General features: G+C 48.5%; 1 protein-coding gene across 1 annotated transcript; it reads left to right on the top strand.

The window, feature by feature from the left end:
• The first annotated feature begins 3,966 nt into the window (after positions 1 to 3,966).
• Positions 3,967 to 13,174, top strand: LOC116968461 (signal-induced proliferation-associated 1-like protein 3). The gene is made up of 6 exons (XM_033015226.1): positions 3,967 to 3,996; positions 4,123 to 4,279; positions 7,109 to 7,204; positions 8,475 to 8,535; positions 9,365 to 9,443; positions 12,737 to 13,174. The coding sequence occupies exons 1-6, from the start codon at positions 3,967 to 3,969 to the stop codon at positions 12,896 to 12,898; spliced, it is 585 nt and encodes a 194-aa protein (XP_032871117.1). The 3' UTR covers positions 12,899 to 13,174.
• The last annotated feature ends 403 nt before the right edge of the window (positions 13,175 to 13,577 follow it).

The following is a 13,577-nucleotide window of genomic DNA, read 5'->3' as shown; positions in this document are numbered from 1 at the left end:
GCTGGAGTAATGCTCGGTGAGACCAAGCGCAGGCTCGGCGATCGCTTCGCCCAACACCTCCGCTCGGTTCGCAATAACCAACCTGATCCCCCGGTGGCTCAGCACTTCAACTCCCCCTCCCATTCCCAATCCCAATCCGACCTTTCTGTCCTGGGCCTCCTCCGTGACCAGAGTGAGTCCCACCGTAAATTGGAGGAGCAGCACCTCATATTTCGCTTGGGCAGCCTGCACCCTAGCGGTGTGAACATTGACTTCTCCAATTTCAGGTAGTCCCTGCTTTCTCCTCTCCCTCAGCCCACTGGCTCCTCCTCTTCCTTTCTTCTTCCCGCCCCAGAAGAAGGGTTTTCGGCCTGAAACGTTACCTATTTCCTTCGCTCCATAGATGCTGCCTCACCCGCTGAGTTCCTCCAGCATTTTTGTCCTCCCTTGTTCACCCGTGGTCTATTCAACTGTGTTTAGACAGTCCACCTTGCATCTGCTGTGATTGCCCTTTGAAAAGATGGATTCCCATAAATAGCTACTTAGCCAGTGCGGATGTAACCTTCCCCACCCCCCCACCCCCACCCTAGTTATTGTACACCTGCCACCCCCATGCAGTACATAAACAGATCCTTATTCTTGCAACAAGGACCTGACCTATTTTGCAGAATACTAAATAGCGTCCACAGCGTCCCCGGAGAAACTGGCCTCGACTACTCAAGCGTGTGCCAGATTTTACACAGGCCCTCTTATCCTTTGACAAGATCTCGACATCACTCACGACACAAGGGAATAAAATCTGCAGAGGATATTTCAGAGCAGCGAGTTCGGCCATTTAAAAATCTCACCCTTGATTTCAAATCTTCCAGGGCTTTGCCCTCTATTCCATCTCTCTAATATTTTCATCCTTTGAGTTCTCTGGTATCTCCCCCCCCCCCCCCCTCTCTGATTTCCACCACTCTAATGCAGGCCGTTCGTGAGCCTTCAGCTCTCTGGCTCTGAGCTCTCATCCCTCTCAGCTGCCTCCTGCTTTTGTCCAAACCTCAAAATGCCAGAGTAACTCAGCAGGACAGGCAGCATCTCTGGGGGGGAAGGAACGGGCGACGTTTTCAGGTCGAGACCCTTCTTCAGGGGGAGAGGGAGATAGATAGATAGATAGATAGATAGATAGATAGATAGATAGATAGATAGATAGATAGATAGATAGATAGATAGATAGATAGATAGATAGATAGATAGATAGATAGATAGATAGATAGATAGATAGATAGATAGATAGATAGATAGATAGATAGATAGATAGATAGATAGATAGATAGATAGATAGATAGATAGATAGATAGATAGATAGATAGATAGATAGATAGATAGATAGATAGATAGATAGATAGATAGATAGATAGATAGATAGATAGATAGGTGTAAAGTGTGAAAGCTGGACAAAGGGGATGCGGATTGATGACAATAGATCGTTGTTCATTGGAAGAAGCTGTATTTCACCCTCGTTAGACCTCATTTGGACTACGCAGTTGCAGCTTGGGACCCATACACAAATAAAAACATTTCTTCCATCGAACGTGTCCAAAGACAGGCAGCTCGATTTGTTACTAACACCTATGAGAGAGAAGCGAGTGTCACCAAACTTCTGAATTCTCTGGGGTGGAACCCTCTCCAAGACAGACGTTTGACCTGTTTTTACAAAATGTTAAATGGTCAGCTCGACATAGATTACAAGACCTACACCAAACCCAAACCAATTAGGAGCAGACGAGGGCATTCGATCCAATTTGTGATCCCAGCTACAAAGACAGATGTGTACAGCAATTCGTTCTTCCCCCGCACAATTAAACCATGGAATAATCTCCACCCAACTATAGTTACCCAACCAGATGCAACTACATTTAAAGTAGCTCTTTCTTCCCAATAACCCTTTCTGGCTTAAGCCCTCCCTTCACCCCCTCCACAGTTTAAATTCCATTTGGAATATTTTGGAGGATCAAGAAACCAAGATGACAACAAAGCAAACAGGGATAAAATGTAGTCGGAGATGGTAAAACTGGTGGGAGAACTGGGATGGGATGGAGAGAGTGGGAAAGCAAGGGCTATTTGAAGTTAGAGAAGTCAATATTCATACCGCAGGGGTGTAAGCTGCCCAAGGGGACTTGAGCGGAATTGTTATAAGCCTCCTCCAACCGAGCTCTTTGATCACCGGACCTGATGTTTCTTCGTCTGTCGGAGTTTGTTAGGGGTGACGCTCGGGGAAAAGCACTCGGGGATGTTTCTGCTTGGTGGAAGGGCGTGTTGTAAATGTCGTGCTCTGCCTCAAGAACGACGTGCGGTGGTCAAAATGTAAAATGGTCTCAGACTTCCAGGATTAATATTCCCAGTTCAGGACACATGAGTGGGCACAGGGACCCATGCAGGCTGATGCAGTTAATGCTAGTGGGAAGGAACTGCAGGTGCCTGGTTTGCGCTTTTTCTATCCAGCTTTCTTTCTATCAATGCCCCCTGATGGGAGTGAGATGCAATATTAACACCAGCATGCATGATGTATTCAAGAGAGCGTTAGATAGGGCTCTTAGGACTAACGGAATCAAGAGATATGGGGAGAAAGCAGCAACTGATTCAGGATGATCATATTGAATGGCAGTGCTGGCTCGAAGGGCCAAATGGACTACATCTGCACCTATTGTCTATGTTTCTATGAATGTGTCTGGGCTGAATAACTTGATTCTATGCTGTAATCTTTTCTTTCTCTCTCTCTCTCTACACACAGGCGTAACATCCTACATCTACTTGAAAGTAATACTTCTGTCTCTCTGCCTGTAGATTGCTCTCGGAGTTTAATTTTCCAAAGTGCCTACATATTGTTCTGAGTGTTACAGTATTGGGATAATTTTCTGCGTACAAGCACCGAGTGTTTTATAACACATGCATGATTTACACATTTTTGGACTAACGCGCTTGTTCAATTGCTACCTAAGTTTAATTTAGGCACTCCTATTTTCAAAATAACACAATCCCATTGTGTGGGAAAGAGGTCCTTCTGCAGTTGTATAGGGCCCCAGTGAGACCACACCTGGAGTATTGTGTGCAGTTTTGGTCCCCTAATTTGAGGAAGGACATTCTTGCTATTGAGGGAGTGCAGCGTAGGTTTACAAGGTTAATTCCCGGGATGGCGGGACTGTCATATGTTGAGAGAATGGAGCGACTGGGCTTGTACACTCTGGAATCTAGAAGGATGAGAGGAGATCTTATTGAAACATATAAGATTATGAAGGGTTTGGACACGCTAGAGGCAGGAAACATGTTCCCGATGTTGGGGGAGTCCAGAACCAGGGGCCACACACACACAGTTTAAGAATAAGGGGTAGGCCATTTAGAACGGAGATGAGAAAAAACTTTTTCACTCAGAGAGTTGTGAGTCTGTGGAATTCTCAGCCTCAAAGGGCGGTGGAGGCCGGTTCTCTGGATACTTTCAAGAGAGAGTTAGATAGAGCTCTTAAAGATAGCGTAGTCAAGGGGAGAAGGCAGGAACGGGGTACTGATTGTGGATGATCAGCCATGATCACAGTGAATGGCGGTGGTGGCTCGAAGGGCAGAATGGCCTCTACTCCTGCACCTATTGTCTATTGTCCTGTTGTGTGTGTTTGGCTCCTGTTTGGCCTTGTTGCTCGGTACCACCCAGAAGGTGGTGAGTTTGAGATGCAGCCTGGAACTTGGGCCTGACCAAGGCCGACTCTCCCTGGTGCAGTGTCCCGGAGGGGACGTGGAGCTGAGATCCCACCCGGACCCCCCACCCCCCCCCCCCCAACCTTGGGCGACCGTTAGGAACAAATCCCAAGGCCGCTTTCGGGAGGAAGAGCGGGGGGAGTTCTCCTGAGGTCCTTGGCCGGTGCTCCTCAAACTAATCGACTCCTCAACTCCATGGGCTAGCTGCCCGTCGATGGCACTGTGCATGGCACGGCGCTTCTGATTGCCGGGATAATGTTTTTTGATGCTTGGCTCCTCGTTGAGGTAGCGTGAGTATTTTCATTGCTATGAAGCAAGCGGGGGTGGGGGGGGTTGGGGATCGGGGGGGGGTGGGTTGCCGGGGGAGCTGTACCTTTGATGGCTGTGCACGTTTCTTGTCCCTTGGTCTAGGTCGCCGATCCTCGATGCTCGGCCCCTGAGCAAGGCCGCCCCAGCTATCCGAGCGCTTGCGGCCCGGGTCCCTGGCACCCTCTGGGTGGTGCCACGCCGATCTCTTCACTCACCGCTGGTCCCAGCCAAAGCATGACAAGTGGCGCCAACCTGCATGGTAACGTCTGACCGGGTGGTGGGTGGAGGGAGGAGGGGGAGGGAGGGACGGAAGCGGAAGGGAATGAGTGACCACCAAAATGCAGCACAGAACGCCACAGGAGATCCTTCTTCCCTGTTGCCATCAAACTACACAAACTTCCCACAGGCCATTAGGACTGTAAACTCCCATCTCTCCAGGGACTAACTTTACTGTTTAAGAAGGAACTGCAGATGCTGGAAAATCGAAGGTACACAAAAAAGCTGGAGAAACTCAGCGGGTGCAGCAGCATCTATGGAGCGAAGGAAATAGGCAACGTTTCGGGCCGAAACCCTTCTTCAGAAACGTTGCCTATTTCCTTCGCTCCATAGATGCTGCTGCACCCGCTGAGTTTCTCCAGCTTTTTTGTGTACTAACTTCACCGAACCATTTTCCTGTTGTGTGGGGTCTTTTTTTAAATTGCTGTTTTTTTCCTTTTTCTTCCCTCCCTCCCTCCCACAAATATGTAATATGTGAAAGAATATGTGATTCTGTTCCATTCTGTTTGTTGTTTGTTTTTTTTTTGCACAATTTCACGAGCATCATCGCCACTTTTCATTTCACTGCGTTTTCATCTCATATGTGTATGTGACGAATAAACTCGACTTATAACCATATAATAATTACAGCACGGAAACAGGCCATCTCGACCCTTCTAGTCCGTGCCGAACACGTATTCTCCCCTAGTCCCATATACCTGCGCTCAGACCATAACCCTCCATTCCTTTCCCGTCCATATAACTATCCAATTTATTTTTAAATGATAAAAACGAACCTGCCTCCACCACCTTCACTGGAAGCTCATACCACACAGCTACCTCACTCTCTGAGTAAAGAAGTTCCCCCTCATGTTACCCCTAAACTTCTGTCCCTTAATTCTCAAGTCATGTCCCCTTATTTGAATCTTCCCTACTCTCAGTGGGAAAAGCTTATCCACGTCAACTCTGTCTATCCCTCTCATCATTTTAAAGACCTCTATCAAGTCCCCCCTTAACCTTCTGCGCTCCAAAGAATAAAGCCCTAACTTGTTCAACCTTTCTCTGTAACTTAGTTGCTGAAACCCAGGCAACATTCTAGTAAATCTCCTCTGTACTTGACTTGAACTCCTCCCCCTTCTGTCGTGGGGTAGACTGAGACTCTCCCCCCCTCCCCACCCCCAATCTTTGCACATCCCCTAATCCTTTCCATTTTAATTTTGTGTTTCATGGATTTTGTGTTTTATGACTGCTGGCCGATCAAGATTCAAGATTCAAGAGAGTTTATTGTCATGTGTCCCAGATAGGACAATGAAATTCTTGCTTTGCTTCAGCACAACAGAATATAGTAGGCATGAATACAGAACAGATCAGTGTGTCCATATATCATTGAATATATATATATATATACAAGTGCAGACCCGTTGGGTCTGCTCCCCCAACGCACCCGTTCCCTACCCGTAGCCCCCACGGGAGACGTGGTCCTCCAACTCAAGCCGTTCCCGAACATAAGATTCCAGCACTCAGCAGTGCGGCTGTTTTTAAATGGTGTCTTTGAGGCGAGAGGCGGGCGCCAGCAGCCGTTATGGTCGCTGGCCAGCAGGAGGCGACAAAATGAGTGAGTGGGGGGGGAGAAGGATTTTATTAAAAATGTGTACATAAACACGACAAAATTTAATCAGGAGTGGATACTTGAAATGAAAAGTGAAATCTCTACCGAAATGGAAAAAATCTCGGCGTTTCTGCGTCTGGTGTTGGCGTAGCAACGAATCAAAGGCTGGCACCCACAAGTCAGGCAGAAACACACACACACACACACACAGTTTTAATATTATATAGATACACACATAAATAATCAGATAAAGTGCAATGGGCGATTAATGTTCAGAGTTTGTTTGAAGTTGAGTTTAATAGCCTGATGGCTGTGGGGAAGTTGCTATTCCTGAACCTGGATGTTGCAGTCTTCAGGCTCCTGTACCTTCTACCTGAAGGCAGCGGGGAGATGAGTGAGTGGCCAGGATGGGATAATTTACCTCCTGGGATAAATAAAGTTCTACTGTATCGTATCGTAAATTGTCCCTAGTGTGTAGGATAGTGTTAGTGTGCGGGGATCGCTGGTCGGCCCGGACTCGGTGGGCTTTCTGTAAACTAAACTACACTCCAGCTAGCCTCAATCCAAGTGCCATCTCCTCCTGTATGTTGGAAAGGGGACAGACACAAAAAGCTGGAGTAACTCAGCGAGGTAGGCAGCATATCTGGAGAGAAGGAATGGCTGACGTTTCGGGTCGAGACCCTTCTTCAGACTCTCAACATCTCGCTCCCGAAACGTCACCCATTCCTTCTCTCCAGAGATGCCGCCTGTCCCGCTGAGTTACTCCAGCTGTTTGTGTCTACGATTTAAACTAGCATCTGCAGTTCCTTGGTAGAAACTCAGCGGGTGCAGCAACATCTAAGGAGCGAAGGAAATAGGCAACATTTCGGCCCGAAAACCCTGAAGGAAATAGGCAACGTTTCAGGCCGAAACACTTCCGGGTTTCGGCCCGAAACGTTGCCTATTTCCTTTGCTCCTTAGATGCTGCTGCACCCGCTGAGTTTCTCCAGCACTTTTGTCTACCTTTGATTTTCCAGCATCTGCAGTTACTTCTTAAACACATCTGCAGTTCCTTTCTGCGCATGTTGGTGGGCAAGGTTCGACATGATGGGGCATAAAAATAATGTCACAGGGCTTTAAACACATTGGGATCCAGGAGGAAGAAGAGGGGGGAGTTTTACAGTATGTGTGTGTGTGTGTGCCTTCCGCAGACATGTATTCGAACCATTTTATTGTCCGTTCCAGATATCGTGACATCCGATGCCTCCAACATTCAGTGGAAGTCCCTGACAGACATCGCTTTATACTGTGAAAACCTTGTTCAATCCTTCTCCTTGGAAGGTGAGTGATTTTCAGAATGTAACACTCCATGTTCTACGGGAGGTTCTACTGCAGTTGTACAGGGTCTTGGTGAGACCACACCTGGAGTATTGCGTACAGTTTTGGTCTCCTAATCTGAGGAAAGACATTCTAGCCATAGAGGGAGTACAGAGAAGGTTCACCAGACTGATTCCTGGGATGGCAGGACTTTCATATGAAGAAAGACTGGATAGACTCGGCTTGTACTCGCTAGAATTTAGAAGATTGAGGGGGGATCTTATAGAAACTTACAAAATTCTTAAGGGGTTGGACAGGCTAGATGTAGGAAGATTGTTCCCGATGTTGGGGAAGTCCAGAACAAGGGGCCACACAGTTTAAGGATAAGGGGGAAATCTTTTAGGACCGAGATGAGAAAAACATTTTTCACACACAGAGTGGGGAATCTGTGGAATTCTCTGCCACAGAAGGTAGTTGAGGCCACAGTTCATTGGCTATATTTAAGAGGGAGTTAGATGTGGCCCTTGTGGCTAAAGGGATCAGGGGGTATGGAGAGAAGGCAGGGATGGGATACTGAGTTGGATGATCAGCCATGATCATATTGAATGGCGGTGCAGGCTCGAAGGGCCGAATGGCCTACTCCTGCACCTAATTTCTATGTTTCTATGTATTCACTTGAATATAGAAGGATGAGAGGGTTTCTTATAGAAACATATAAAATTCTTAAGGGACTGGACAGGCTAGAGGCAGGAAAAATGTCCCCCGATGTTGGGGGAGTCCAGAATCAGGGGTCACACACACAGTTTAAGAATAAAGGGTCGGCCATTTTGGACTGAGATGAGGAAAAACTTTTTCACCCAGAGAGTTGTGAATCTGTGGAATTCTCTGCCACAGGAGGCAGTGGAGGCCGATTCACTGGATGTTTTCAAGAGAGTTAGATGTAACTCCTACTCCTGCACCTATTGTCTATGTTTCTATCTCTGTAAACCCGCATTCCCCTGACATCAGTCCGAAGAAGGGTCTCGCCCCCCGAAACGTCACCCGTTCCTTCGCTCCAGAGATGCTGCCTGTCCCGCTGAGTTACTCCAGCATTTGTGTCTATCTTCGATTTAAACCAGCACCTGCAGTTCCTTCCCACACAATCTGCCAACACATCTCCAGCCGTACAGAAGAGAAGGCAGCCACCCATTCACCAGTGCCGTGTATTACATGCTCTTGGGCCCAGCCATCCATGCCTAGTCTACAGAGGGCTGAGTGTTGGCAGAACCAGTGAATCTTTCTTTCGTTTTGCCAGAAGAGACAGCAGCAGAGGAATCCAGCGATGTCGATGGCCAGGGGGAAGAGAACCGATCCAGGTGAGTTGACCGGCGAGGCTACGCGCAGGCTCGGCGATCGTTGCGCTGGACACCTCCGCTCAGCCCACCTGAACCTACCTGAGCTCCAGGCTGCTCAACACCTCAACTCCCCCTCCCATTCCCACACTGGCCTTTCTGTCCTGGGCCTCCTCCACTGTCAGAGTGAGGCCCCAGCGGAAAATTGGGGAAACAGCACCTCATATTTCTCTTGGGCAGCTCACACCCCAGCGGTATAAACATTGACCTCTCCAACTTCAAGTAACCCTTGCTTTCCCTCTTTCTCCATCCCTCCCCCTTCATGGTTCTCTGACCAGACTGACTGTTCCCCCCTGATTAAATTTTATCTCTGTATGTTTCGTTGTCACCTTCTCCTAGCCAACAATGATTTATTCTACATTCTCCTTGACTTTCATCTCCTTTGATCTCTCATTTTCACACCTTTACCCCTTCCTTATCTCTGTGCCTCCAGCTCCCCTGACTCTCAGACTGAAGAAGGGCCTATCTTTTTGTGGACAAATGGACACAGTTTGTGTCTGTCCTCGATGCAAACCATGCATCTGCACCACCTTCCTGCACACTGCACATCTATGCAAGTGTTTTTTGATGTAAAGGGCTCTGTTGTGATGCTCTCTGCTGTTCAAACCCAGGGGTTGGAATTCACCAGGGAAAGGGGATGGAAGCTTGAGGGAAGCCGGTGGCGTGTGCAACCGTTTGGCAGTGTGACTCTGCATCAAAGAGGAGGAATCAAAAGCAGAGCTGTGCTATTGAATTTGTAAAGCAGGTTTGACTGGCCGGCGTGTCTAACTATCTCATCTTCCCCCCCACCCAGCGCCTCTCCGACAGGTCTGAATGAGAAGGTCTTTCATTTGGAAACAGTCGTCCAGCAGCTGAATGAGAAGCTACAGCAGGTGAGAAGCCACCAGTCGCCTTGGCCTGCGGGAGCCCATCGGTTCTAGGAGAAGAGTGAAGAAAGCGAATGGCGTGTTGGCCTTTATAACAAGAGCAATCGAATATAGGAGCAAAGAGGTCCTTCTGCAGTTGTACAGAGCCCTAGTGAGACCACACCTGGAGTATTGTGTGCAGTTTTGGTCCCCGAATTTGAGGAAGGACATTCTTGCTATTGAGGGAGTGCAGCGTAGGTTTACAAGGTTAATTCCCGGGATGGCGGGACTGTCATATGCTGAGAGAATGGAGCAGCTGGGCTTGTACACTCTGGAGTTTAGAAGGATGAGAGGGTATCTCATTGAAACATATAAGATTGTTAAGGGTTTGGACACGCTAGAGGCAGGAAACATGTTCCCGAAGTTGGGGGAGTCCAGAACCAGGGGCCACACAGTTTAAGAATAAGGAGTAAGTCATTTAGAACGGAGACAAGGAAACACTTTTTCACACAGAGTGGTGAGTCTGTGGAATTCTCTGCCTCAGAGGGCGGTGGAGGCAGGTTCTCTGGATACTTTCAAGAGAGAGCTAGATCTTAAAGATAGCAGAGTCAGGGGATATGGGGAGAAGGCAGGAACGGGGTACTGATTGGGGATGATCAGCCATGAATGGCGGTGCTGGCTCGAAGGGCCAAATGGCCTATTCCTGCACCTATTGTCTATTGTAAGAGAATTAGGCCATTCGGCCCATCAAGTCCACTCCTCCATTCAATGATCCATCTCTCCCTCCCAACCGCATTCTCCTGCCTTCTCCCCGTAACCCCTGACATTTTAACTAATCATGAATCTGTCAATTTCCAACTTAAAAATATACATTGACTTGGCCTCCACAGCCTTCTGTGGCAATGAATTCCACAGATTCACCACCCGCTGACTAAAGAGGTTCATCCTCATCTCCTTTCTAAAGGGACATCCTTTTATTCTGATGCTATGGCCTCTGGTCCTAGACTCTCCCACTAGTGGAAACACCCTCTCCACATCCACTCTATCCAGGCCTTTCACGTTTCGGTGAGGTCTTCCCTCGTCCTTCTAAACTCCATCGGGCCACAGGCCCAGTGCCGTCAAACGCTCATCGTATGTTAAGCCAAATCATTCTTGGGATCATAGCTGTCATCAGAAGTGTGATAGCAGGGAAGGATGGTCTTCGGTAGGGGGTTGAAGGGGAAGGAGGGAGGGTGAGAGGGTGCGGACACTAGACAACCCCAATCTTATATCACTCAAGTTCTTGCTGCTTGGCGATGGCCTTGTTGATGACCAATGCACCATGTGGTAAAAGGGGCGAATGAATAATATTAATATAATATCAGGGGGGTTGGTTAGTGTGTGTGGGGGGTGGTTAGTGTGTGTGAGATGCCGCAGGTCCCCCCCCCCCCCCCTCCCCCCTCAACCGTGTGTTGAGGGGACGGGACCCAACGGGTCCTACTTGGTCTGGTGATCTATATATATGTGTACTTGTGAGCGTGTGTAAATATATATACACGCACACACTGAACTTTTTTTTCTCTCTCTCATTTATTATATTGTTTACAGTGTACTATGTTTACATATTCTGTTGTGCTGCTAATTTGGTCTCCTAATTTGAAGACGGACATCCTTGCGATTGAGGCAGTGCAGCGTAGGTTCACGAGATTGATCCCTGGGATGGCGGGACCGTCATATGAGGAAAGATTGAAAAGACTAGGCTTGTATTCACTGGAGTTTAGAAGGATGAGGGGCAGATCTTATAGAAACATATAAAATTATAAAAGGACTGGACAAGCTAGATGCAGGAAAAATGTTCCCAATGTTGGGCGAGTCCAGAACCAGGGGCCACACAGTCTTAGAATAAAGGGGAGGCCATTTAAGACTGAGGTGAGAAAAAACTTTTTCACCCAGAGAGTTGTAAATTTGTGGAATTCCCTGCCACAGAGGGCAGTGGAGGCCAAGTCACTGGATGGATTTAAGAGAGAGTTAGATAGAGCTCTGGGGGCTAGTGGAGTCAAGGGATATGGGGAGAAGGCAGGCACGGGTTATTGATAGGGGACGATCAGCCATGATCACAATGAATGGCGGTGCTGGCTCGAAGGGCCGAATGGCCTCCTCCTGCGCCTATGTTCTATGTTTCTATGCTGCTGCAAGTAAGAAGTTCATTGTTCTATCTGGGACATCTGACGTTAAAACAATTCTTGACTCTCATCTCTCTCTCCCTTAAAAACCTGGGGCAGACAGGTTAGAGATACAGCGTGGAAACAGGCCCTTCGGCCCACCGAGTCCGTGCCGACCAGCGATCCCCGTACACTGGCACTAGGGACAGTTTACAAATTTCACCAAAGCCAAATTTTGACCGACGGGAATCGCTGGTCAGCACGGACTCGGCGGGCCGAAGGGCCTGTACCTGCGCTGTTTCCCTGAAACTCGTGCTGTCCCCGCCCTCTGGGTTTGTCTTATTATCTAAATGGTGGCCGACTAGGAAAAGGGGAGATGCAGCGAGACCTGGGTGTCATGGTACACCAGTCATTGAAAGTAGGCATGCAGGTGCAGCAGGCAGTGAAGAAAGCGAATGGTATGTTAGCTTTCATAGCAAAAGGATTTGAGTCTAGGAGCAGGGAGGTTCTACTGCAGTTGTACAGGGTCTTGGTGAGACCACACCTGGAGTATTGCGTACAGTTTTGGTCTCCAAATCTGAGGAAGGACATTATTGCCATAGAGGGAGTGCAGAGAAGGTTCACCAGACTGATTCCTGGGATGTCAGGACTGTCTTATGAAGAAAGACTGGATAGACTTGGTTTATACTCTCTAGAATTTAGGAGATTGAGGGGGGATCTTATAGAAACTTACAAAATTCTTAAGGGGTTGGACAGGCTAGATGCAGGAAGATTGCTCCCGATGTTGGGGAAGTCCAGGACAAGGGGTCACAGCTTAAGGATAAGGGGGAAATCCTTTAAAACCGAGATGAGAAGAACTTTTTTCACACAGAGAGTGGTGAATCTCTGGAACTCTCTGCCACAGAGGGTAGTCGAGGCCACAGTTCATTGGCTATATTTAAGAGGGAGTTAGATGTGGCCCTTGTGGCTAAGGGGATCAGAGGGTATGGAGAGAAGGCAGGTACGGGATACTGAGTTGGATGATCAGCCATGATCATATTGAATGGCGGTGCAGGCTCGAAGGGCCGAATGGCCTCTACTCCTGCACCTAATTTCTATGTTTCTATGTTCACGAAAAAGTGATGCCTTTGAATGGTGACGATGAGCCTGTCTCTTTGTTTTTTTGCTATCTGGGGACAGGAGCAGGAGGACAAGGCCCAGCTGACGACCGAGATGGAACAGCTTCGACAGACTAACCAACGTCTGCACCAGGAATCTCAGACCACCGTCTGTCGCCTGTTACGAGTAACGGAATTACTGATCCATAACGGCAATTCCCAGGCTCCCAACTTGCATAATTAGGGGAGGGTGCTGGGAATGCTGCTCACTTTCTGTCAGGATGTGACCTTTGCCCCCAATGGTTGGCAGATGTGAACTGCCGCTGATTTGCTTTGTTCTGGGAACGTGCATAAACGGACGCTCTGCTTGGTCCGGTTCCAAAACAGGCCCTTCTGCCCACCGGGTCCGTGCCGGCCGGCGATCCCCGCGCACTTACACTGTCCTAAGCGCTCGCTAGGGTTGTGGTCACCCCGAAGCCGATGCGCCTGCAAACCTGCACGTCTTTGGAGCGTGGGAGGAAACCGGAGCACCCGGGGGGGGGGGGGGGGACCCAGGCGGGTGAGCGGGAGAGCGTGCAAACTCCGCACAGACACGCGATCACGATCGCGCCCGGGTCTCTGGTGCTGTGAGGCAGCAACTCTACCACTGCGCCACCATGCGGGCGACATTATCTGTCGGTGGCTGTGGAAATGCTCCTGGTGACATTGCACTGACATTGCCTGCTTCAAAGATTTTAATTGCTGCACTGTGCCATTTTCATCCTGTTTTGGATTTAACAGCGTTTAGGATTGTCTCAATTGTGCCATGCCCTGCACTAGCCACATGCTATCTTTCATCACCTATCCACCTCGTGTTCTATACTGCATCCCTTTAATCATAGCCAAGAGTCTTGGCTCAACGTAGCCAAAAGTAGCTTTAGAGT

The sequence above is a fragment of the Amblyraja radiata genome, chromosome 45, assembly GCF_010909765.2.
Source record: "Amblyraja radiata isolate CabotCenter1 chromosome 45, sAmbRad1.1.pri, whole genome shotgun sequence".
NCBI lineage: Eukaryota > Metazoa > Chordata > Chondrichthyes > Rajiformes > Rajidae > Amblyraja > Amblyraja radiata.
This window is presented reverse-complemented; position numbering and strand designations above follow the sequence as displayed.

Excerpts from the sequence above, each read along its gene's own strand:
- LOC116968461 (XM_033015226.1), top strand. The coding sequence starts at position 3,967 with ATGTTTTTTGATGCTTGGCTCCTCGTTGAG. Across the intron at positions 7,205-8,474 it reads TCAATCCTTCTCCTTGGAAG|AAGAGACAGCAGCAGAGGAA; the intron begins GTGAGTGATTTT and ends TCGTTTTGCCAG. Across the intron at positions 9,444-12,736 it reads TGAATGAGAAGCTACAGCAG|GAGCAGGAGGACAAGGCCCA; the intron begins GTGAGAAGCCAC and ends ATCTGGGGACAG.